The sequence below is a fragment of the Lygodium microphyllum genome, chromosome 16 (genome assembly GCF_053477565.2).
Source record: "Lygodium microphyllum isolate KBCC chromosome 16, Lygodium_microphyllum_v1.1.10, whole genome shotgun sequence".
NCBI lineage: Eukaryota > Viridiplantae > Streptophyta > Polypodiopsida > Schizaeales > Lygodiaceae > Lygodium > Lygodium microphyllum.
Window position 1 is genome coordinate 44,799,283 of NC_141150.1, and position 27,469 is coordinate 44,826,751.

At 40.0% G+C, this 27,469-nt stretch overlaps 1 protein-coding gene across 1 annotated transcript in view; it reads left to right on the top strand.

Annotated features, from left to right (window-relative positions):
- The first annotated feature begins 2,119 nt into the window (after window positions 1–2,119).
- The window catches only part of LOC148022761 ((S)-coclaurine N-methyltransferase-like), a 75,436-nt gene continuing 50,086 nt past the window's right edge, over window positions 2,120–27,469 (top strand). Inside the window, exon 1 of the mRNA XM_087695685.1 lies at window positions 2,120–2,794. Within this exon, the coding sequence (XP_087551811.1) occupies window positions 2,623–2,794 (172 nt within the window). The 5' untranslated portion in view covers window positions 2,120–2,622. The remainder of the gene's footprint in view (window positions 2,795–27,469) is intronic.

The window sequence follows — 27,469 nt, forward strand, 5'->3', positions numbered from 1 at the left end:
GTGTGTCTCTCTCTCTCCTTTTTAAAGCAATCTAATCAATCAATCAACTAAATGAACTAAAAAATAAAAACTAAACACATATAAAATTACTATAATCTAATAAATTAAAATAAATAAATAATTAATATATAATAATAAAATTAATAACTAAACTATCTGACTAACCAATCAATAAAAAATTAAACTAACCTTAAACTAGATCAATAAATTTGAAAAAATAACATAAACTCACACATATAATCTTACTAACTAAAAATATAAAAAGCTGAAGTAAATAAATAATTAATAGATAATAAAAAAGTAAATCACTTAACTAACTAATTAACCAATGGATAAAAATTAAATTAATTCTAGATAATTTGAATAATATAAAATTACTAAAAATATAATAAAATATAATTAAAAATATTAATAAACAATAATAAAGTAAATAACTAAACTAACCACTCAATAAAGAAAACTAACCCCGAATTAAATAAATAATTAAAATAACATGCACACACTCTCTCTAAAGTAATATAATTAATTAATAAACTAAACCGACTAAAAAAAAAAACTAAACACATATAAACTTATTATAATATAATAAACTAAAATAAGTAAGTAATTAATAAATAATAATAAAACAAAAAATAAACTATTTCACTAGCTAATCAATAAAAAAGTAGATTAACCCTTAATTAAATCTATGAACAAAAAATAAAAATAACATAAACTTATACACACAATTTAACTAACTAATAACATAAGAAACTAAAGTAAATAAATAATTAATAGATAATAATAAAGTAAATCACTAAACTAATTGACTAACCAATCGATAAAAAATTAAACATATCCTAAACAGTTAAAGTAAATAAATAATTTAAATAATATAAAGTTACATATAATAAATAAAATAAAGTAAATAAATATTAATAAATCATAATAAAGCATTTAACTAAACTAACCAACTAACAAATCAATAAAAAAGTAAACTAATCCTAAACTAAATAAACAATTAAAATAACATGTTCTCTCTCTCTCTCTCTCTCTCTTTTTAAAGTAATTTAATCAATCAATAAACTAAATCAACTAATGAAACAAACTAAAAAATAAAAACTAAACATGTATAAACAATTAATAGATAATAATAAAATAAATAACTAAATTATCTAACTAACCAATCAATAAAAAATTAAACTTACCTTAAACTAAATCTATAAACTCACACATAATCTTACTAACTAGTAACATAAGATAAACGATTAACTAACTAACGAATCGATTAAAAATTAGACTAACCCTATGCATTTAAAGTAAATATACAATTTAAATAATATAAACTTACTAACTTACTAATAACAAATAATATAAACTCACATAAATAAGTTGAATAATATTTAAAAGTAATAAAAAAAATAACAAACCAATATTTAAACTAACTAAACAATTAACTAAAGAAACAATTAAAATAACATAAATTCATACACATAAACTAACCCTAAATTAAATAAACAATTAAAATAAGATGTTCTCTTTCTTTGACAAAACTTACTATTAACAAAAAATAAATAAGCACTTAAATAAACTCACACACATAAGCTAAATAATTTACTAAGTAACGAATTGATATCAATTTAAACTAACCCTAAATAATGAAAGTAAATATACAATTTAAAAAATATAAGCTTACTAACTTATTAATAATATAATAAAGCAAAATAAATAAATATTAATAGACAATAATAAAGTAAATAACTACACTAACTAACATGGCACCTTAAATTAAATAAATAATAAACAATAAAAATGATATAAACTCACACACAAAACTTTAAAACAATATCTTAAATTAATAGATAAAAATAAAAAATTCACAAACAATTAAAATAACATAAACTCGAACACTTAAATTGATCTGAAATTAAATAAATAATTAAAATAACATATTCTCTCTCTCTAACAAAACTTATTAGAAAAAAGAAATAAACAATTAAAAACTTGCTAACAAATATTCTCTTTCTCTAACTACAAAGTAAATAAACACATAAACTAATTAATATTCTCTCTCTCTCTCTCCACGCAATGGCATTGTTTGGCAGCGATGGGCATGGCAGCTCTCTATCTTCTTTCTCTTTCTCTCTCTCCATGCGATGGCAGTGTTTGGCGGCAGGCATGGTGGCTCTCTCTCTCTCTCTCTCTCTCATTGTTGGCAACTTGGGGGCGGGCATGGCACTGCCTGGTGGGTCTCTCTCTCTCCCTCCCCTAGAGCTCTCTGTCTGTCTCTCTCCCCCTGAGTTCCAGCCGCCGATGCCTTCGATGACTAGTCACTGCGCCTGTCTGGCATCTCTCTCTCACCTGCCTCTGCACATTGTTGCCTCCGCTTGCTGCCGCCTCTGAGTGGGAGTGCTGAAGCAAAAGTGAGAGTGAGAGAGAGAGACATAGAGAGGAGGCAGGCGGTGGAAAGAGACCACGTAGATTTGTCTTTGTTCCCAATCATGAGCAACTAATGACCAACTTTTTTAGTTTGGTTCCGGAGCACGCCCCAAGTTCCAACCTCTAGCTCATGATATAGATATAAAGATACATATAGATATAGATATTCTGAGAGAGAGAGAGAGAGAGAGAGAGAGAGAGAGGATGACCCCCTACCAGCTCGTCGTGAAGCTTGGCTTCTCCGCGCACGAGGCAAACCTCCTGCCTGACTTCGTCATCCGTCGCGCGACCCGCGCCCTCCTCGCCCTCCGCCTGCGCTCCTCAGTGAAGCCCTCCGCTGAAGCCCAGCTCAGAGACCTCCTGAACTTCGCATCCTGTAAGAAACCTTCGTCCATTTTCCAGGTTTCATCTAGAACCTGGCATTTGGATTATTCTTTGGATTTTCATCCTCCAGAAAATACTGCACAACAATTCTGAGCATCATAAGAGCAAAGGGTCCTCTCTTTCATTTCTCTACATTCTGTATTTTGATTTTCTTTTAAAAGCAATTTTCATCTATCTACATTGTGCATTCTGTTTCCTTCCTCATTTTTGATTTTTGTTAAGAAAGCAATCGGTGGTCTTTTTGGCTTTAAAACGACAAAAAATCTCTAGGTAGTAGAGCGGGCTACTAGTTACAAAGCCTATAAAAGAGAGATTATCAGTTTGTAGATGGAGTTTACAATTGGAATGACATTTGATGGATCAGCATTTCTTCTGTATGGTTAGTTACAAACAAGGGTTTGCTTGCCATAGATGAGCTGAAAAGTTCTGCTGCTTCGCGTCTAATGGTCAAATTTTTGTACTAGATTGTCTTTTCTGGATCTCATTAGCTTTTGTGGTTAATGCCTTGGCTCTGCAAAGAGCATGCATAGGTATCCTTGATCTGTGCAATTAGCTGCATAACCACCTCTCACCTTCTAATGAGCTGAATCATTACTTTTTGCTTGCTCTGTTTAAGCAGATGCATGAGTTGCATCTTTATCGTCCTGATGCAAAGATACTGATATGAAAATTAATGTAGCCAATGGCAGTTCCCAGGGTTTGGACCATGTAGTATTGAATCCACACACTGTTTATGAGGAAACGCTGTATGATAAAACTTTTTTTTTTGGGAGAATTTTTAGGGAGTATAACCATATACTCTGTTATGCACATTCAAAGGACCATACCAGATGAGGTGATTGAATCTTCGTTTATGTATTTAGGGTTTGGGACTATTTGTGGCACTATAGGAAAGAGAGAATTTATGAATATATGTATTATGGTTAGAATCCACTTTTGTCAGAACTCTTGTGTGCTATTAGTTGGTGTGATCTGGAATAAAGGATGCCTGCACTTTGCTGCTTGCCTGAATCATACCCAAATCAACTTTCAAGGATTATACAAAATTTTATGGCAGAGTATGGCTGGGATAATGGCAAATAAAAGCTGGCCAGGAGTTTTCAAAATGGGAAAAAGAAATGATAAGCCTCTATTTGATTCTTAAACACTTAAGGGGCTCAACTCTTTGGCCTCTGAAAAAATTCAAGTTTTTTCCCTTTAAAACCAGTGTGCATAGGAAACATGCTTCGATTGTAGGAAATGTTTACTTATAAATGTTTCACACGTCTCAAACCTGTGCAAGCTATTCTACTTCTACAGTTGTCTTTTTTAATGTCCAATGGTTCATGGGCATAGCTATGCTCAATGAGAACCTTTGGGCATGGGCAGGCAACTCATTTTTAGCGATTGATCATGCATGGCAAATAGTTTAGTTGGTTATAGTTCCAGTTTGTCATGTAAGAAACCACGCAAGTTTAATTCCCAAAAGTTAATGCCCTCATGGGGAAATTGTTCACTTGCCCAAATGCCCTTTAACAATTATGTGCATCAAGGTACATGACATGGAGATGTGAAATTTTGATGCTTTTCTTAGCGTTTGATTTAGTTATTAATCAAATGTGCAAATGTGTGGTACACATGTGCTGTGTAAGGTAATGAATTTACAATGATGGGCCAAGGATCCCAAGAAGTCAATGGGTGTCAAAGACAAAAGTTGTAATAAGTTGCACTTAACAGGTACTAGGTGGCACATGGTGTCAATTTGGATCTAGGGCATTTGTTTCGCCAATAAGTGTGAGTCTTGACACTAGGAATTAGTCATTAATTAATGCAAGTTTTAGGGTCAAATAATGTATAGGACCACTTGGGGGTCAACATGGCCTAGCCAATTTAATTGTGGATGGGCACAATTAAATTGGGTTGAAATTAAATTTTAAAATTATTAAATTTGAAAATTAATTAAATGTCTGAAAATTGCTGAAAAATGGATTAGAAGCTTGTTGTTGGCAAAAACTTGCCCATACAAGTGGGAAAGAGTTGTTGGAGGTCGGGGGAAATTCATTCCAACTTGGCATAGGCGCGCGCGCGCGCGCACACACACACACACATGTCAGAAGTGGAGCAGCAATGGACATGTAAATATATGTTGTAATGAATTGCTGAAACATAAGACAAAAGAGAAAGGGAAATAAAGAATATTGAAGAACACAATACAGATGAGAACTCAGATGTATGCTTGGGAAATGGAATCTATATATCCAATAGGAGACAATCGCATACAACAATGAGTCAATGGCTGTGTGGGCACCGACACTGGCTCCTCTCCCTACAACAGAAGATCCGCAAGTGATGATGAGTGATTGACTGATTGAGGAGGAAGAGCTTGAATAAATATGACAAAAATATATCCTCAAAATGGTTAGATCAATGCCCAATATGACCATAAAATGACAAATAAAAATGCCTAAATATCCTAAATAATGTGCCTAGTCTTTATATGCACAGACTTACACATGAGCTAACATATTTGCTAACACCCTCTCTCAGATCATGGGTGATCTGATACAATACAATGGTACAATGAGAATGAATCATAAACCATACAACATAGAACCATCAAGTAGAACCATGAATATCCAAGCAATGGGTGATCAAGCCACCACCAAGGTGCCTCAGAGAGAACCTGATGTCGATGTTGATCATTCCAGCTCCTGAAAATAGAGAAGATCAAAGCATATCTCTGTGTTTGTTTCAATGTCTCTCAGTAGCATACATGACCATCTTGTTAAAAATGCCTCTGGAACATTCATGAACATGGATTCTCCGCCTTTGGCTAGACCGCCAAAGTGTCCCCTCATGTGAGCTCATGACTAGGAACTAAACCCACTCTCTGTCAATGAAACAACCCATCATGAACCTGGATGTCAATCCTAGCTTCAGGATCTAAACCTACCAGACTTCAATCAATGTGTTAGGGAAGTCTCTCTTCGGATCTTGTGCATTTGTATAGATGTATAGATGAGGCGCGGTTGCCCCATCTCACCACCCTCCACACTTCCTCTCTAGCATTGAAGAGTCCTGAGGGATGCCCTCATTACCACCACTAGAAAGCAACCGAGGAAGAGGCTATCAATCCCTTCCCCCGATCTGAAGAAGCTGATCCTTTCCGCGCCTGGACTTCTCCTTGACTGGAGGATTGGAGTCTGAGTCGGAGGTAGATGATGACTCGTTGTTGGAGTCCACATCTTGTGTCGTCTTCTCCTTCTTCCTGGAAGCTGCTAACCCTTTGCAGTCCTTTCGTAAATGACCTTTCTTTCCACAGTGGTAACACTAGGTCTTCAACTTTTTCTTCTTCGAACCCCTCTCTGAAGCTACAAAAGCCGCACAAGAACCTCCATGTAACTTATTGCTCTGATTGGAGTTTGAGTCGAAGGCAGATGATGACTCGTTGTTGGAGTCCACATCTCGTGTCGTCTTCTCCTTCTTCTTCCTAGAAGCCGCTAACCCTTTACAATCCTTTCGTAAACGACCTTTCTTTCCATAGTGGTCACACTAGGTCTTCGACTTCTTCTTCGAACCCCTCTCTGAAGCTACAAAAGCCGCACAAGAACCTCCATGTAACTTATTGCTCTCTCTCTCTCTAGAGAGAGAGAGAGAGAGAGAGAGAGAGAGAGAGAGAGGGAGAGAGAGAGAGGGTTTTTGTGTGAAGAAATGCCCTAATACAAAAACATAAATAAAAGCGTGTGCCATGCTCATGATGGTCTAGTTCCTATGTTCTACGACTCCATTCTGTGAAGGGGAGTTGGTAGAGGTAAGTTGGTGTGAGATGCCATGCTCCTATAGAAACTTGGAAAACTTGTGGGAGTTAAACTCCCCTCCCATTGTCACTCCTTATGCATCCCACACGATGACCAGTCTAGTTATGCAGCACCAACACCACCCAAGTAGAAAAATATGTGAAGGTATCAGACTTATGCTTGAGAAAGTACACCCATATGTATCTAGAATGATCATCCACAATAAAAAAGAAGTACAGTGCGCCACTCAAGGCGGCACTCGATGTCGGCACACAAAGATCAATATGAATCAATTTAAGAGGCGCCTCAACTCTATGTGTAGATTGTTGAGGGAAGAGGGTATGGTATTGCTTCTCAAGTTGACAAGTTTTACAAATATCCCCTGATAGCTTCAGGTGTGGAAAGCTATCAACTATCTGTCGATACAATAACTCATAAAGAGAGTTGTATGTGAGATGTCCTAAGCAAAAATGCCAAAGATGCTTAGTGCTCATTGTTATCATTCTAGTCAGTTCATGTGTGAGTCTGGGCTATGCTTGACATTATTGGGTATTTTAGGCATTTTATGGTGGTCATATTAGTGATTATTTAGGCATTTATTGCTGGTTGACCAACATTAAATGTTGGCCAACGAGCTGCTATATTTGGCATATTTTGGGTCTATTTATTCAGTGGCTTTCCCTCCTCTCATTCAGTCATTATCATTCTTCATGTGGTCTTCTTGTTGGAGAGAGGAGCAAGTGGCAGTGCCCACATAGCTAGTGACTCATTGTTGTACATTCTCGTGTTTGGTATATGGATTCCATTTCTCGAGCACATCTTTGAGTTCTCTTCCTTTGCAGTGTCCTTTTGTTTTTTTTGTTCTTTTGTCTTGTGTTCAAGAGTTTATTTCAGCACTTGTTTACGCTTCCATTGCTGCGCCACTTTTGATACTCGTAGGTTCTTGTGTAGTGACTAAAGCTTGGAAGTGGTGAAACTCAGAGCCCTTGGTTGTTGGCTCAGAAAGAATTTGTGTCATGTGGTATAGGCCACTAGGCCGTGCCTCACCATGAGTAATTACTAAATCGGTTTGAGAGTTAAGGACCTCGATTGTGGTCATTGTGAAGAAGATTGCTCGACCACCCAACTGACAAAGCTGTTGAATGGATAACAAGTTCACCCCAAGTTGGGAGACACAATATACATCATCCAGTTTAGCACAATCCGGGCCTCGGTTAGTGGCAAAATTGATGCAATTGTGAGCTTGAATCTTAGCCGAGGAGTTGTTTTCAACTCGAACTCGCAGGTTGTAGGTGCTCAAGAAATAAAAATGTCCTTGATGGGGGATCATATGATGAGTAGCCCCACTGTTCACAATCCAAGGAGTAGTTGTGATGAGTGGGCCTTTGCAATCACCTTGTCAGGAGGCAACTCATAAAATGTAGACGAGACTCGTATCCTCAAATGTCTCTATGGAGATGATGTGGAGTTTTGCAAACCAGTTTGATAAGTCCTCTGGCGTTGAGAATGCCGTCGATCGTGAGTTTGACTGGTAGCAATGTGGGTCTGGCCTCACCATTGCCCTTGGTGAGGGTTGGTAGCATCTTGTCTTCCCTGCTAGAGGTTTCCCGAATAAGGGGCGGGGGCATAGAAACAGGGAACGGCCGTTCCGGCCTATAGGAACGGTTTAACATGTTCCAAATCCTTGGAGGAGGTGAAACGGCTAGGGAATGTTCCCTGCCGTTCCCTGCCGTTCCTTGTTTGGAACGGCCATTCCAGGCCTGTTGACAAAAAATTTACATTTTTCCACGTTTTTTCTTTTTGCTTATATCACACTCCTTCTACTACATGTTCACCTATCTCCATTGCCTAATGTGCACACACTAATCTCTCTCTCTCTCTCTCTCTCTCTCTCTCTTTTGAATATTCAAAGTGTCAAGACAACCCACAAGCCAATTAGGAGTCCATGCAAAGCTCAAATTTGATGCATTATGAACTCTTGCAAATCACAATCAAATTTCAGCCTATTCTCAATTCCAAGGTAATCATCCATTTATATTGTCTAATTTCAAGGGAAACTAGAATAATTGAGGCAATTCATGAGCAATTTGGAGCTGTGGGGGTAATCGAGTCAATTTTGGGAAATTTGGGTCAATTTGGAGCATTGAGGGGTATTGGGGCAATTAGAGGGACATTCTTTGGGGCAACTTGGTCATGCAGGGCATATTTGGGGCACTTAAGATATGTGCCGTTCCCCCCCGTTCCCGTTTCCCCACCATGGGCGTTCCCCCTGTTCCAGGGGGTCTTGTTCCCGTTCCCCGTTCCAGGTAACTATGGGCGGGGGTTTGAGTCTTAACTTTGGTGCTTTGCCTCTTGCCTTTGATCGACACTCATTGTCAAAGCGGCGAGCCTTTTGATAATGTTGATAATATTGATTTTTCTTTGGTACATTTTGCCACCTATATTTGAGAGATGATTATGGTTTCCTTGGGTCTCACTAGATTGATTTTGATTTGGATATTGGTTTTGTGTTTGATTTTGATCGGAGTTTGGATTTTGTTTATCCTTCCCTTGTTGCTCCTTCTGAGAAGAAGCAACGGGAGCCTCCTCTAAAGAGGTCAAACTATGAAACTGATCGAACAATTGAGCATAATGTAGTAGCTAGTACTCAGTTTCATAGATTGTGGGCATAGTGGGTTGTGAAATCACCTGTTGCACAAAATGGAAGTGTTTTCTTGGCAGCTTGTTAAGAAACAATGTGACCTAATTGTTGGAGGACTTAGGAGCCCCCCCATAGTACAGAACTTGGCAAGGTGTCGATACTTAGCCAACTTGACTTTTAAGTCATCACGGTTAGTGGTTTTAAAGGTGACGGATCCTATCTTGAGCCACATAACGGTCATTCGAGCATGCCCAATGCATGGATGCTAAGTCAAAATGGTGGAGCTGTAAAATAAATTCAAGTAATAGACCTTGTATTAGCTCAATAATAGCCGAGATATTCCTAGCCTTCCATGAGCGGATAACCTTGTATGGAACAAGTGCGTGATTAAGTTGGGGTTCTAACCCTTGCACAAGATCGCATAGATTCTAGGGGTCAAGGATATATCTTATCAGGATTGATCAAGTAGTGAAGTTTGACCTGTTAAAACGAGTATTGTTATTAAAGGTATGTTTAGTTGATGAGGAGAAAGAACCATTAGGTACTGGATAAGTGGAATAAGATGGGTAAGAAGCAGGTGGTGGGGGGGGATAAGTAGGAGGTGGATAGACAGAAATAGGTGAAAATATCCAATGGGTGCCAATTGATGTGGAGGCATTGGAACATAAATGTTTCCATAAAGTGCTGGTGGAGGTAGAGGCATTGAGACACGTTTGAAGTCATCTTGCTCTCCTGTTGTTCCTACTTCTTGTGAAGGGCTTTCAGATCAAGGCCAAGGTTTTGTCAAAGAGAACCTTACTTTGATACTATGTAAAGAAATACCCAAATGCAAAAACATAAATGAAAGCGCAGACAGCATAAACTCAAAAGAACTCAGTTAGGGTTAGGGTAACTTAGAGACAATGAACACAGTGAAGATCTGAATGAATGTATAAATACTGAAAATATAATGTTCATTCTGCAAACAAACTGTGTAGGGAATGAAAATTGTACCCTGAACTCTCATGTCTTGAGGACCAAGGCAGAGGTAATGAGTAGGAGAGAGGGTGTTGTACTCTTGGTGGATCTCGAAATAGAGCAAGGCAGCCTCCGAGATGTTGGACAGTAGCAAATATAGTAGACAATGGTGCCGGATCATTGTCAAATAGGTAGGAGAGAGCGGAAAATAGCAAATGGATGCCTCCAGGCATGGGGGGATAGATAGAACAGCACCAAAATGGGGTAAACACAGCAGTTTGGGGTCAAACACAGCAGCTAGAAGATAAATGCAGCTTGCCATGTGGTTGTTAGCTGATGAGGATGTCTTGAGATGTAAATGCAGCCTAAAAAAGTGCTGCCTGCAGCAAATCCAGCCTTTGAAGGGCTGGCAACAGCAAGGAGCAGCAAAAGAAGGTACGGAATGTGAGGTAGAAGCTGGAAACAGGCACTGCATAGATGGAAATAGTGTTGGGCAGGCTCAACTAAGATGTCCTTTGTGAATGGGGTAGTGAAGCTAGAGGGCTTGAAGCCTACTAAAATGAGATTGAATTGAATGGAAGGAAGCCTACCTATTTATAGAAAGCTTTGGGACCTTAAACCTCTCTCCCTTTTGAGCTCTTTCAAACTATGCCCATTTTAGGGTTTTCATGAATTAAGCATTTTTGGGGCTGTCCAAGAGGCCAATACAGCATGTGATGCTTATTTTAGCTCAACAAGTTGTACCTGCATATGCCAATTGATTGGAGATCATTGCAGCCGATAGGGAGTAGCAGCACAAGGTGACAGCACCTGGAGGGTATTTGGTAGTAGGCGACAACCATCTTGGTTGGCAACAACAGTTATTGGGCTCTCTGCTAGTGGGCGACAACATCAAAAGCATTCTGTCTGATCAGTCCAACAATAGAATTAATCAATTTTTGATGATGAAATTCTGAATTCTCTCTCTCCTTGGTATTCTCTCACATTCTCTAAACTTTTCTTTCAAGTTCTCTCAAAAAATCTCAGCCATTCCAAGAATTGGAGGTGTGGAATTCAAGGGTTCATTGCTTAAACCCTAATTTACAGCAAAAATTAAGGTTTTCTAGTTACCTTGGGTCCTGTGCTTGAAGAGTGAAGACCTAGCACTTGGAACTATTGCTGGAAATTGTGTGATTTCAGTGTTCCAGAGGTCAGTGTTAAGAAGACTGCTAGGGTTTGCACTGAGGACACAGAGTGTACGACCATGCTAGAAACACAAAGACACAAACATAGACACAGAGGGCAAAACTCAAACCCTAAACACAAAACTCAAAACTCAAACACAAACAGAAGAAGGGAGAGAGAGAACACAACTCTGAAGTGAATGAATGTTGTAAATGAATGTAAGAGTGTACAGTGTGCTCAAGGGCAGAGCAATGTTGAAGTGTGACGTCCATCGAAGACGGATCCCAAGTCTGTGACCACCAGTGGGAGTGTAGGAGTGCTGAATAGTGAATGGTAGCAGGCTGGTCACCAAAACACAGCAGTTTGGAGGTTGGAATCTGGTAAACGCAGCAGTGTACCACTGATCGGGGGCTGGAAACTGTGCACAATCTGCTGTAAACAGCAGGCTGCAACAGTGTCTGAGAGTGTCAGGGCCTGCAATGCTGAAAACGCAGGCTGGCTCACCTTGGAGATGATGGACAGCAGGCTGAACAGCAGTCTAGGACAGTTTGGAGCAGTCGCCAGCAGCTGAGAGCTGTCGCCTACAGCAATGGACAGGCTGAAGATGATGTGGCTGCAGTCGATGATGGCTGGACAGCAGATGGAGACAAGCCGCAGGTTGGAAACTCGATGCCAACAGCAGCAGAGGGTGTGTGGGCCGGTGTAACCTGCAAAACAAGGATGAAACTCGACGTCCACCGAAGACGGATCCCAAGTCTGTGACCACCAGTCGGAGTGTAGGAGTGCTGAATAGTGAATGGCAGTAGGCTGGTCACCAAAACGCAGCAGTTTGGAGGCTGGAAACTGGTAAACGCAGCAGTGTACCACCGATCGGGGGACTGGAAACTGTGCACAGTTTGCTGTAAACAGCAGGCTGAAACAGTGTCTGAGAGTGTCAGGGCCTGCAATGATGAAAACGCAGGCTGGATGACCCTGGAGATGATGGACAGCAGGCTGAACATCAGTCTTGGACAGTTTGGAGCAGTCGCCAGCAGCTGAGAGCTGTCGCCTACAGCAATGGACAGGCTGAAGATGATGTGGCTGTAGTCGATGATGGCTGGACAGCAGATGGAGGCAGGCTGCAGGCTGGAAACTTGGCGCCAACAGCAGCAGAGGGTGTGTGGGCTGGTGTAACCTGCAAAACAAGGATGATCGCTGAATGGGGGCAGCCTGTCTATTTATAGATGTGGAAGGACGCCCCCAAAATTAGGGTTTCCACTAAACTTTCTTGAACCGCTCCCCGTTTTAGGGTTTCCACTGAACTCTCTCGAACCGCTCCTCGTTTTAGGGTTTTACTCTAAAAGAGCATTTCTAGTGTGTTTTGGGGCTGTTTAAGAGGCTAATTAGCAAGTAATGCATATTTTAGCTCAACAGTCAGTCCCTTCTAAATTGATTTGCAGATAAATTTGACCAGCCAAGGGTCAATTGAAGGCCAATCCCTAGATGAATCAAGAGACAAATTGATAAGAAGGCTTGTTGGTCATTTATGATAGCAAGAGGCATTGGAAAGTGAAGGAGATTGGGACAATCTTAGTCTACTTCTTTCAATTGCAATACAAGTCAAAGAAATACCACAAGGGGTGCTAGTTTTTGGGGCCAGTGGAGTGTCCAAGGTCCAAGATCAATTGGTAACATTTATATCTCAGTTTATGTGAATTTTATACTTGGTGTATTTAGTGCCTAATCAAGTCATTACCACCTTTTGGAGAGAAGGAAGGCTGGTTTCATGGTTCTGTTGTTGGGACACCATCAACCTTGGTGGGTTGGTACCACCTAATTGGAAGTTGGAAGCATTGCTTTGGTGCTGAAACTGTATTCAACTGAGCATTATAGCAAGAATATCTTCATACTATCAGATGGGATCAAGTAGTGATGATGGCTCTGAGTCTAAAAATGCACATAATGAAGGGAGAAATGCAATGCTTGATCTTGTACAAGGCGCGCAACTTGGGTAGCAAGCTGAAAGTGTTGATATAGACTAAAATGCTGATCCTTCAAGGCCTCTTGATGCTGATGACCAGCAGGAAAGTGAAGAATATGATGATTAGTTCAAAGATTGATTGAGGATTGCAGTTGAGATCTTTGTTCAATTGGCAAAGGATCCTCAATCCACTTATTTTTGAACTCCTCAAGGAAGTGCAACAAGAGCAAGAAGAGAAAATCATTTTCTAGAGTCTCAGGATAGCATTATGTACCAAAGTAAGAGTCTAAAGAGCCTTGTGATGCTCCCAACATAATCAACAAGCGAAAGAAATTGGTACCAATGGGGCAATCGATGCAAATGCAAGGTCAACTTGGTAGTGCCAATCCATTTAATTATGGACAACAAGTGATGCATGCTAATGTGGGTCACCTAGGGCTACTTTGGAGGTGGATCCGTTTTCCAAGCAATGGCTCAAAATACTTTAGCCATGGGAATGCATGGACCAAATGTACATGGTAGGGAGCCACCTATGTAGGGTATGCAAGGCCAAATGTATTTGAGAGTGGCCATTGGAATGCAAAATCCAGTCTATAGCAATGTTGGCATAATGCCTAGGCAGAAAGTTGTCAAGATTGTGGGAGAGAAGGAAGGAGTCTCGCTTGAAGCTTTCTTGCTTGCACAATGGGGGAAGACACACAAGGGTGGAGACTGAAAACAGTTTTCCTCTTCTTAGTTGTGTAAGCCAAAAGAACTCTAGTACAAAGAAATAGAAGAACCCTATATATGGGTCTCAAATCAAACTCAACTAACTAAAGTGGCATACTAACTGAGCCACGAACTAGAGTAGATAAGGATAGCTATCATGTAGCTATTATTCATGGGCGGTGTACCAACCGCGTCTGCAACTGACAAGTCGGTGACATAAATACACAACGGTCACCCTGGCGTATCACGAGTGGAGCTCGATATCTCAACACTCCCCCTCGAGCTCAATCCCAATTCCTGCACACCAAGCAGGTCTCTGAACTTGCGCAGCTTCTCTGCGCCCAATGCCTTCGTGAATATGTCAGCTACCTGATCCTCTGTGCTGACATAAACTAGATCAATAAGACCTAGTAAAACCCTCTCTCGCACATAGTGATAATGCACCTCAATGTGCTTTGTTCTAGCATGATAGACTGGGTTATTTGCCAAGTGTATACTACTCATGTTGTCACAATAAATGACAATTGGTCCATCTGTAGACTGATGCATATCATAAAGTAGCTTATGCAACCAAGCTACCTCACATGCAGCCATTGCTGCACCCCTGTACTCAGCCTCTATGCTCGACAAGGCAACTGTAGGCTGTTTCTTGCTGCTCCAAGTGACTGCAGCACTCCCAAAAGAGAACACATATCCACTGGTAGATCGTCTATCAGAAATACTACCAGCCCAATGAGCATCAGTGTATCCATGCAACTGTATCTGAACCCCAGTCTCATAAAATAGTCCATATTGCAATGTGGACTTCACATACCTGAGTATGCGTCTAGCCGCATCCAAATGTGGTTTCCTTGGAGCCTGCATAAACTGACTTACCAATCCAACAGCATAGCTCAAATCTGGCCTGGTAATAGTCATATAAATCAAACTTCCTACTATGCGTCTGTACATAGTAGGGTCTTCTAGAAGCTCACTTGCATCTGTGCTCAGCTTCACATTTTGCTCTAAAGGAACTGAAATAGGCTTACAGCCTGTCATCCCATATTTGGACAGCATGTCCAATCCATACTGCCTCTGCAAGAGGTGTATCCCACTTGGTGATCTAATCACCTCAATGTCCAAGAAATAACGCAGCTCTCCCAAATCCTTCATCTCAAACTTCTGCTTCAATAGCATTTTCACATGAAGGATATCTTCATCACTGTCACCTGTCATAATCAAATCATCAACATAAATGACAAGTAGCATAATACCTTTCTCTGTTTTTCTCACATAAAGTGAGAAATCTGCCTTGGAAATCTGAAAACCAATAGTGACAAGATACTGTCCTATCTTGTCAGACCATGCTCTAGGTGCTTGCTTCAAGCCATACAAGGCTTTCTTCAACCTGCAAACAAACTCAGGATGAACAGCATGCATATAACCTGGTGGCTGCTCCATATAGACCTCTTCTTGCAAATCACCATGCAAGAAGGTATTCTTTACATCCATCTGATGTAAAGACCATCCCTTTGATGGAGCCATAGCAATGACTGCTCTTACAGTTGCCATCCTTGCAACTGGACTGAATGTTTCTTCATAGTCAATGCCATATGTTTGTGCATACCCCTTGACTACTAATCTTGCCTTGTATCTGTTCACAGAACCATCTGCATTGTGCTTCACCTTATAAACCCACTTACAGCCAATTGCATTCTTACCTTTAGGCAAAGGTACTAACTCCCATGTAGCATTTGCTTCCAAGGTATCCATTTTTTCATCCATGGCTTTCTCCCATTTTTCTTTTCCCATGGCTTGCTCAAAAGATGTGGGTTCTGGTTCCTGTATCACTTTGACCATATATGCATAGTGAATGGCTGTAAATCCATCATATTTCAGCCTATCCACAGGATACCTAGCTCTCGTAGACCTGTGCAAAGTAGGTTCACTCCCAGGTGCTCTCAAAACATCCCTGGTGTTCCTTACTCCAGGTGTTAACAATAGAAGGAATACCCAACTCATCATCAATGCTCTGTTCTGAGCCACTGGATTCACCATCCACATTAGAGTGACCTGCATTCACATCAAACATGGGCTGATCAACCTTCTCTTTTCCTTTTCGTGATACCTGCATACCACTATCTGCATTGCTTTAAGAAGATTCTCCTGATCTCAATCTGCCTGTCCACGGCGAAGAATGTGAACCACTGCTAGAGGACGCTCCAGGTCCACTAATATTTTGTGACTGCTGCTGTGAATTCTGTGCAGCATTACCATTTTGTGCATCTACATCATCAATCACATTTACTGGTTTATACCAGCTACTCATCTCATCAAAAACAACATCTCTGCTCACTGTAAACTTACGAGTAGAAGGGTTATAGCATCTATATCCTTTTTGCTGCAGAGAGTAACCAATGAAGATGCACTTATCAGCTTTTGGATCCAACTTGGATCTCAACTCATCTGGCACATGTACATAGGCAATGCAACAAAAAATTTTCAAATGAGAAATATCTAGTTTCCTACCAGTATACCTCTCCTCTGGAGTCATCCCATGTATTGCTGCAGTGGGAGTCCTGTTCATTATATAGACTGCTGTAGCAACTGCTTCAGTCCAATAAAAATCTGGCAAGTCTTTTTCATTGAGCATGGCACGAGATATCTCTCCAATATGCCTGTTTTTCCTTTCTGCAATTCCATTTTGTTGTGGGGTATAACTGCATGAATATTGCTGCTTTATGCCATGCTCCTGCAAGAACTTTGCAAACTCATTTGAGAGGTACTCTCCCCCTCCATCTGACCTTAGGCATTTTATTTGCAGACCTGTTTCTTTTTCAGCCATAGTTTTAAGGGTTTTGAAATGCCCAAAAACTTCACTTTTCTTTTTCATAAAATACACCCAAACTTTTCTGCTATAGTCATCAATAAAAGTGACAAAATAATGACAGCCTCCAAGAGATGCAGCTTTAGTAGTCCACACATCAGAGTGGATTAATTCCAATGGCTTCTCACTCTCTTGAACATGTCTAGGAAATGGTTTTCTTGCCTGTTTTCCAAACTGACAGGTTTCACATACCTTATGCATTTCTGCAACCTTGAATTTCGGTAAACCTGCAACAATATTTTGGGCCTGCATTGATTTAAGTCGCTGTACATTAACATGACCAATGCGTTTATGCCAGATATCAATATCTGCAACTACACCGGTCCCATGTGCAAACATTGCTGCACTCAATTCAGACATGTCTGCATCCAACGTAAACATTCTGCCCTTCTTCTTTCCTTTTGCTATCAAGCGACCTTTATTTTTCATATCCTCAACAAAGCATCCATGAGGATTAAATCTGACCTGCAAGCCCTGCTCAACCATTTGACCGACAGAAACCAGATTCTTGGTGATATTCGGAACATGAAATATATCGGACATGTATTTCTTTTTCCCATCCTGCATAGACAAGGGAATTTTTCCAATCTGCACAATAGGATGTGCAGTATCATCACCAATCTCCACAAATCCTGGTTTTTTCATTTTCCTTGCATTCTCCATCCATTCTGCATGACCTGTCATGTGGTTTGATGCACCTGAGTCAACATACCATACATCATTGCTTTCTTCTGCACTTGTCACAGAATTGTTCATTTGCTGCACCATGAACAAATGCTCATTTCTGTCATCACCCTGTCTGCTAGAAGATGCATAATTCCCTTGTTGCAGTTTTCCATTCATGATGTCATTCTGCTTTTTATAGCAGTCTTTAGCCATATGACCCATTTTACCACAGTAGTAGCATTCAACATTACTGTTTGCATTTTGACCTCTTTGCCATCCACCACGACCTCTTTGGCTCCCCCTGCCTCTAGAGTTACCACGTCCTCCTCCATAGGACTGGTTTTTTTGAGTTTGCTGCATATTCTGATTTTTGCCACGGCCTCCAAATCGGCCTCCTCTACCTCTGCCTCTACCTCTTCCAGCATTTGAGTAGAAGACAACTTCTTTTGAAGTTCCTCCTGAAGAAGATGCACCACCATTTCTTTGCTCCTCAGAAATTAGAAGAGCAATCAGCTCCTCAAAATCAGGAAATCTTTCACGAACTGAAATGGATGTCCGAAACTGTGCATAATCCTTTCCTAGACCATTCAAGGTCACAGAAACTAAATCATCATCTTCCACTGGCGACCCGATGGAAGCAAGTGCATCTGCAATCTTCTTCACTTTCATGTGGTAGTCATTGATGCTCATATTTTCTCTTTGCACATTATGCAACTCTTGCTTGAGCTGCATTTTCCTGGCTTGCGTATTTGTGCTATACATTTTTGACAAAGTATCCCATGCCTCCTTTGGCGTACTTGCATCCTGAATATGCACAATCATAGAGTCTGGAATGCTGATAGACAGCCAGTACATAACTTTTCTGGCTCTCTCATGCCATGTTTTAAATGCCTGCATTTGCTGTTGATTGGGAACATCAGGAAGAACTGGTTCTTCTTCATTTCCTGCAACAAATTCCCAATATCCTTTTCCCATAAGGAAATTCATTATTCTAAACTTCCATGCTTGGAAGTTGTTCTTGTCAAGCTTTTCAGTGACAATCTGTGAAAGAGAATCAGATGCCATTACAGAACACTGCAAAAAATTCTGTCACTGCAAAAAACACAGCTTCACCCTCACAAGGGAAAATCTGCAAAACTGGCGAAAGTGGTATTTGACCACACAGTCACTTCCTAGTGATGATTTTGCATCAACAGGCAACAGGGATGATTCTGTAACTCCCAATGTCTCTGCGCACAAGCATACGATGCAATTTCTACAGTAACTTTTCACCGACCTGTAGAACAGTGGCTGTACAGCATAAAACCGGGCCTTTTCTTGAGTGCGTGCAGAAAACTTCCGCCTCCAAAACATGCCCCGAAATGGCCTCAAATAAAAAAAACAAGGTCGCCAAGGGCTAAAGCCCTATCCCGCAGCATATACTGCCCTCTTGCTTCACCGCGAAGGGCGTCCCAACCTGAGACAATGCACTCCTGCACTTTCCGGCTGTGCTACCTGCAGAGATCTGCTCCCAAAACAGAAAATGAAAGCAACACTGCTCCTCTTACCAGAACACCGCGAGCTTGGCTTGCTTTCTTGAGCTCCTTACTACGAACAAGGCTCTGATACCATGTCAAGATTGTGGGAGAGAAGGAAGGAGTCTCGCTTGAAGCTTTCTTGCTTGCACAATGGGGGAAGACACACAAGGGTGGAGGCTGAAAACAGTTTTCCTCTTCTTAGTTGTGTAAGCTAAAAGAACTCTAGTATAAAGAAATAGAAGAACCCTATATATGGGTCTTAAACCAAACTCAACTAACTAAGGTGGCATACTAACTGAGCCACGAACTAGAGTAGATAAGGATAGCTATCATGTAGCTATTATTCATGGGCGGTGTACCAACCGCGTCTGCAACTGACAAGTCGGTGACATAAATACACAACGGTCACCCTGGCGTATCACGAGTGGAGCTCGATATCTCAACAAAAGTAACTGTTGGTAACTCATCTATGTAGCTTGGTATGTTTGGGACTCGTGGTGAAACCAACCTTCCTCCTCGGATAGGGTGGTAAATAACCTATGGAGGGTATGCAAAGCCAAATGTATTCAAGAGTGGCCATTGTAATGCGAAATCCAATCTATAGCAATGTCGCATAATGCCTAGGGCAAAAAGTAACGTGTTTGGTAACTCATCTATGTGGCTTGGTATGTTTGGGACTCTTGGTGAAACCAACCTTCTTCCTCAGATAGGGTGGTAAATAACCTGATTTAGCACTAATTAGAGTATGAATTTCACATAAACTGAAAATTCACACTTTACCACTTTAATCTTGGACATTGGATACCTTGTTGGCCCTAAAATTGGTGCCCCTTGCGGTATTTCTTTGTCTTTTATTGCAAATGAAAGGAGAACAATTGAGATCCTCTGATCTCCTTTGCTAATCCAAGTGCCTCTTGCTGTTAAAATTGACTAGCAAGCCTCCAAACCAATTTGCCCCTTGGTTTGCTTAGGGATTGGCCTTCGTCCTACTCCTTAAAAGACAAATTTAGCCCCAAATCTAATATTGGCTAGTTGGTAGTTGTCAAAACCATAATTTGTGCTGTAAATTAGGGTTTACAATAGAGATTGACTAAAATATCTTTCTATGATGGCTCAAACTGTTGAAAAATGCCGAGATAGCTTGAGAAATGATTGGGGAACTTGAGAGAATACTGTAGAGAGAGAAATTTCAGAGTTTCATTGCAAGAAACATTGAAAAGTTGCTGATGCCTTGCTCAAACAGCCATGGAAGCTATCACCTATAGCTTAGGACCACAAGAAAGATTGTTGCCCCCTCCTGCATGCTGTCACCTACATCAAAAGAACCTTGGGCTGTTGTCACTTGCTCTTAGAGGGCTCCAAATTGCTGTCACTTGTTGTTGTAGGACTGATCCCTAGTTGTTGCAAATCACATTAGCAGCTTCTCCTTGCTCTTTAACAATCTCCTTCTTTCTCACAATGGTTGGAATAGACTCCACCAACCCCAAAAACTTTTTTTCCACTTGCATGGAAAAGTTTTACTAAGTGGCAGCCTTCTAATATTATTTTTCAGCATTATCCAACTTATTAAATTAATTGTTAGAATATTAAATTAATTTAATAATTATTCTAGTACTCAAAATAATAATTTCAATAGCCAATAATTAAATTGGCTAGGCCAATTTGTCTTCCAAGTATCCCTAAGTAGTTACAAACTCTTAGTCCGGCATTAATTAATTAATTACTACCTAATCTCTAATGTCACCTAACATTAATGACCAATAAATTGGTCTAGGCCAAAATTTGACACCGAGTGCTACTTATTACTTGCTAGACATAACTTATTACAACTTTTGCCTTTGGCACCAACTTGTATCTTAGGGTCCTTGGCTTATTACCATGAAATAACTGCCATGTGTATCACATGAGCTAAGCAACCTTGCACATTTTATTAATAAATTAATCAAATGTTATCAATAAGATTTCATGTCCTTGTGACAGACCTCCCCCTTGAAATCCATGCAATTGTTCTCGATTGCACTGCATTGTGTGAAAGCAAAAGCATACTGCATTGGAATTTCCACAAGGCATCACAGTCACAACATTGGCCACTGATATCCAACCATGCCATATATCCCAAACCTACTTAAAATTTCTCACGAGCATAAACATGATATAAATCTGAAATACAATCCAGAACACTTGCTAGAAACCCATTGGATGATTCCATAACTCATGTTTCTCAACTGTTTTGACCTCACAACTATAGTAAAGCATATTCTCAGCATAAACCATGGTTGAAGCTATCAATGGCATTTACTAACATGTTGTTGTCCATGGAACCAGCTGTAAACCATTGAAAACTAAACCTAATCTAATCATAAACTGATCATTTGTTGATTTGAGAGCTGATCACAGACTATTGCAAATGTGACCCCAAACTAATCACAAACCGATTGCAAAAACAGACCAATAACATCAATGCAAAAACTAGTGAAAAATTGATCCCAAAAGTAAACAAAAACGGTTTTCAAACTGATTAGAAACTGAGCTGAAAATAGATTAGAATTTTTGTCTCAAAATTGAGGGTAAAATTTATGCTAAACTGATCATAAGCTAATGCAAAAGTATAGTTTCAATGCTCAGGTGAAACTCATACCCATTTGTATACTTCTCACAAAGACTAGTACATTGAGTAATGACCTCATGGTAGACATACTGTTAGCATAGTACCTTGGATGGATGCTGAATACATCCGAGATCCACTACATACGAGAGCTGTCCACAATTGGTGGAATGGAAGTGCTACCTCTCCCTTGAGCATCAGGTAATGCTCCAAATCCTTGCTCTGCTAAACTTGTTTGAGCCCAAATTGAAGTCGGCTAACCGAAAGGCATCTCGTTAAAGTTGCAACAACTCAGGATGGCTTGCTAGGTCATCCTTTTCCATCCACTTTGCATCTATTGGTGAAACAATGTTGAAGCTTTACCAAGAAGTATATGGAAACTTTACATCTAACTTTACTCACCTTGAAACCTCCACTAGGTTGTAGGCCTTTCTTCCCCTTAAGCATTGCGGTGCTTTATACTTTTACATTGTTGAAATTCCAACTTAACTAATATGCAACATTGCATCCAATTGGCTAGCCCCTCGTGTGTATCTAACATGCTAGGAGCGCTAGATGCATTAGGAAACATTCTTGTTTATATACTTTGGACCATTGCAATGTGATTGCACATGGAAATTTGTATACTAGTAGTCATATCAAGATACATTTTCCGATACATTGCATGCATTACTAGCAGCATTTTTCCTCAAGACCAACACGATACAGAGCATTTGCATGACTAGCATTAATATCATGAGTCCCAAACAAAATGGGCTGTATAAATGCATTGCCAAACTTGCCACTTCGTGTCCCAGCATCATACCAATATTATTATACATGGGGTTATGCATATTACCGGCCATACTCGGATACATTGGGCCTTGCACATCACGCATTGGTTGCTACATACCATAAGGAGTTGTGTCATATATCTCCATATGCAGTCCCTAATCTACCATAGCATGGACTAGTGTCACCACCAAAGTAACCTGGCTGCCCCATAATTGCATGCATGTCCTACTATCCAAAAAGCATTGGATTGCCACTTCCAAGTTGGCCTTGCATATGCATCAATTGCCCCACTGGCATCATTTGGTTATGCTCAGTACCCACATTTGGAACATCATGTTGCTGTATTGGCTCTTTCTTCAGTTTATCTTGCTGTCTTGAAGCTCTCAAAGGTGATTTCCTTTTCTTGCCTTTGCTACCCTCCTTTAATGGGTTCAAAAAGTGCATGAACTGAGGATCATTTGCCAATTGCATAAATATTTCAGCTACTGTTCTCAACTGATCTTTGAATTGATCATTAAATTCCTCTTCCTCTTGATTGCTGATCATTAGCTTCTAAAGGCCTAGAAGAACCCACATTTTGGTCTAAACTAACGTTATCAGCTTGTTGCCCATGTTGTTTGCCTTGTCCAAGATTAAGCATTGCATTTTTCCAACACTTTGTGAATTTCAGGTCGAGAGGTATCATCCTTGCTTGATCCCATCTCACTATCTGAAGACATTCTTGTTGTAATGCTCAGCTGAATACAATTTTAGCACTAGAGCAAAGATTCCCATCTTCAATAAGGTCCCTCGAGCCTATCAATTCTAGGAAATTGATGGTATCTCGACGATGGAACCATGAAACCAACATTTCTCCTCAGATAGAGTGGTAAATAACCAGATTTAGCACTAGTTACAACAAGCATAAAATTCACACAAACTGAAAATTTACCACTTTAATCTTGGACATTGGACACCTTGTTGGGCCCAAAATTCACGCCCCTTGTGGTATTTCTTTATCTTGTATTGTAAATGGAAGGAGAACAACTGAGATCCTCTGATCTGCTCCGCTAATTCAAGTGCCTCTCGTTGTCAAAATTGACTAGCAAGCCTCCAAACCAATTTGCCCCTTGGTTTGCTTGGGGATTGGTCTTTACCCTGCTCCTTGAAAGGCAAATTCAGTCCCAAATTTGATATTGGCTAACTGGCCCCTTGAATGTCCCAGAAATTCCTCAATTTCAGTTGTTGGAATTAAAAACCTAGGCTCTCAATTCTGAGCACACATCTCGAGAGAGATACCAAAACCCTAATTTTTGCTCTAAATTAGGGTATACAGTAGAGATTGACTAAAATCTCTTCTTTTGATGGCTCAAATTGTTGAGATAACTTGAGAAATGGCTAGAGAATGAGAGAGAATGCTATAGAGAGAGAAATTTTAGAGTTTCATCACGAGAAACATTGAAAAATTGTTGCTGCCTTGCTCAAACAGCCATGGAACCTATCACCTACAATTTACAACCGCCAGAAAAACTATTGTTCCCTCTTGCATGTTGTCATCTGCACCAGAAGGTCCTTGGGCTGTTATCACCTGCTCCTGGAGGGATCTCAAATTGCTGCTACTTGTTGGACTGATTTTCGATGGTTGAAATCATATTAGTAGTCTCTCCTTGCTCTCTAACAGCCTCCTTCTCTCTCACAATGGTTGGAATAGACTCTATCAGTCCCTAAAATGTTTCACTTGCATAGAAAATTTTTGCCAAGTGATAGGATTAATCCCTGTGGTTGAAATCACATCAGTAGCCTCTTCTTGCTCTCTAACAGCCTCCTTCTCTCTCACAATGGCTGGAATAGATTCCACCAGTTCCTAAAAACGTTTTTCTACATGCATGGAAATTTTTTGCAAAATGTCAGTCTTCTAATCCCATTTTTTCAGCATTATCCAACATGTTAAATTATTTTTTAAAAATATTAATTTTAAAAATTAATTTAGTAATTATTCTAGTGCTCAAAAAAGTAATTTCACTAGCCAATAATTAAATTGGCTAGGTAAATTTGTCTTCCAAGTATCCCTGAGTAGTTATTGACCCTTAGACCGGCATTAATTAATTAATTAATGTCTAGTCTTTAATATCAATCACCACTAATGTTAGTGGCCAATAAATTAATCTAGGCCAAAATTTGATACCGAGTACTACTTAGTACCTATTAGACATAACTTATTACAACGTTTGCCTTTGGCACCAATTGATATCTTAGGGTCCTTGGCTTGTTACCACAAAATAATTGCATGTGCATCAGATGTGCTAAACAATCTTGCAATGTTATCGGCAAGATTAAAGCATCTAAAAATTTCACGTCCGCGTGACACGTGGGATAGCTGCTGGTTATGTTAATGCAACATTTAATGTTGGTTAAAATATTGGTACAGCAAGTACACCCATTTTGCAGCCATTTGCATATGATAGCTTGGCATTGATGGGCAAAGCAAAAGATTACAATAAGGGTGGTATAGATGTGAAGTTTGGAGTTTTCAATGGGACACAAGACAAATTGAAAGCTTTGACTTTTATCAAGCAGTTGATATTGCCTATCTGGTACCACTGCAATGCTCTATGGAGGTTTTCTCTATTTGTTTTCAAGTGCAATGGTAGCATGAAGACATTAGATGTAGAGAAGGTTTGATGATTTTAAAGCTTACTTGGAGTTGCAGAGATAGAGTTTTCAAAGACCAAGATGGGTTCAATTTAAGCATATGCTTGGCTCTACATGGTTGACAAGTATCTTTGAGGTTGATGTGATGGCCTCATGGCATAATCTTAATGCATCACAATGTAAGAATTAGCAACACTATAATAAGAAGTTTTGGGAGGCGTTATTGCCCATCACTTCTTTTGGCATTATCTCCCTTTGTGAGTAGATTGAAGTTTGGTGCTTGATGTAGCTAGTGATGAGCCCAATGATGATGCTATTGAGCTTTGTAGAGTATGGGGAAAGATCAAAGATCAACATGGATCAATTTTCTTTGATAATGGAGCAAGAGCCAATGTTATCTCTATAGACATGGGAGTTGGTCTAGGCATTAGGGAGGATGAGATGGGACCCATGTTGAGCTAAAAATGCATTAGTTTTACTTAAACAACCCCAAAACTTGCTTATTTAATAAAAAAACCTTGTTTATTTAAAAGAAACATGATTCTAGAGAGTTTTTGTGTCCCATAAGTACGAACCCACTTAGGAGACCCTAAACATTCTATAAATACGTATGCTGCTCTCCATTCAGCCTTGAATCTCGTTTTTGCATGTTTCAGGTGTTTCACCTTGTTGCCCACACCTCTTCACAGAGGGCACCTTAGTTGAAGCTATCCATTGCTGTCTACATCAGTTGGCGTCTGATTTTCAGCCTTCTTCATGCAGTTTGGAGCTGATCCCAACCAGGCGACTGCTGTTCATGCATAGACCTGTTGTCGTACTGCCTACTGCGTCATTTGCACCTTGTGTTTGGCAATTTTCTCTCTCCTCCAGCTATCACTTAGCTTTTGCAGGTTGTCACCAGATTGTCCCAGTCTACGTTTGGTAGTTTTCTCTCTTTTGCAAGCTGTCTTGCCTGCGTTTTTAGTCTTTCTCTCTCCTGCAGCCCGCGTTTTTAGTGTTTCTCTCTCCTCACCGCTGTCTACATCAGATCTAGCTTCTCACTACTGTGTTTGCTAATGTTGGACATCTGGAGGCTGCCTTGCTGTGATTGGGGATCCGTTCAGAGTACGACACACTCTCCAGCTCATTACCCCTACCTTGATCCTTGAGATACAGGAGTTCAAGGTTGGGTATTCATTCACTGCATAGTGTGTTTACTGCATGAGCATTGTATATTCAGTAGATGTATCACTTCAGTTATTTTCTATGTTCATTGCCTTTGAGTTACCCTAACCCTAACTGAGTTTTTTTATCAGTTTGTGTTTGTCGTATAATTGTTATTTGTATTTCTGTGTCAGAGTATTTATTTAGATGGTATCAGAGCCTGCTACTCTCTGAGAAATCTAGGCCTTTGATTTGAAAGCTCTCTGCAAGAAGCAATAACAACAGTAGGTTCAAATGACTTCAAACACATCAACACCAATTCAGTCTCTAGAACAACCCATGCCAAGAACTGAGTGAGAGTGGGCTGAAATAGCTTGCTCCACAAAGTTTCGACATGGAGAAAGACACTTCTGACCACACAGAAGAAAAGCTATACAAGCTGTCCACTGAAACATATCATGTGATCATGGACTTTACAGAAAGAAGATTGAGGAGCTCGATCGAAAGATTGCCCTTTACGAGAAGCTACTCAATGAGGGTATGAATGAATTTCTCTCTTTAGATGCTGTGTATAAATCTGATGATATTGCAGGGCCGTCGAGACCACTCGGGGATGGGCTTCCCTATTGGAGAAAGAGATCCGGAGTATGTTTCATTCTTTCATCCTCTTCCGTCCACTCCGGTGCAAGGTATTTTAGATTCGTCTTTTGTTCCTTCGTCTTTTACCTCTTTTGCTTTGCGATATACTGGTAGAAATCATGAGGAAGATAGAGTACAATCCGTTGACTACGGAAAAGGTTCTCTTAAGGACCAATTCTTGTGTGTTAACACACGTCGTGGGGATTATAAGAAAAGGCTAGGTACCTCTTCTTCTACCCTTCCTTATCTCTTCTTCTACCATTCTTTTCAGTTTTCTTCTCAAAATTAGAATGAATTTGGTGTTCCTATTTCTACATTGCATGGCACATCATCATCATTATTATCATTTCATTTTCAATCATTAAATGGTAAAAATAAACAAAATGCATATGCACCTTTCACACCACAAATTCAAAACCCACCCATTCCACCACATTCTTCCACTGCTTCTCCACTTCGCTTCACATTATTTACATTTCCCTATCAAACACCTCATGTTGCACATTACACCTCATCGAGGGGTTATGAAAACATAGGCACCGCCCTTAGGACCTCATCCTTTCCTCAGTCGGGTGGTGTTCCACCTTCTTCTCACACACTTTCGGGATCATTGCAGCCTG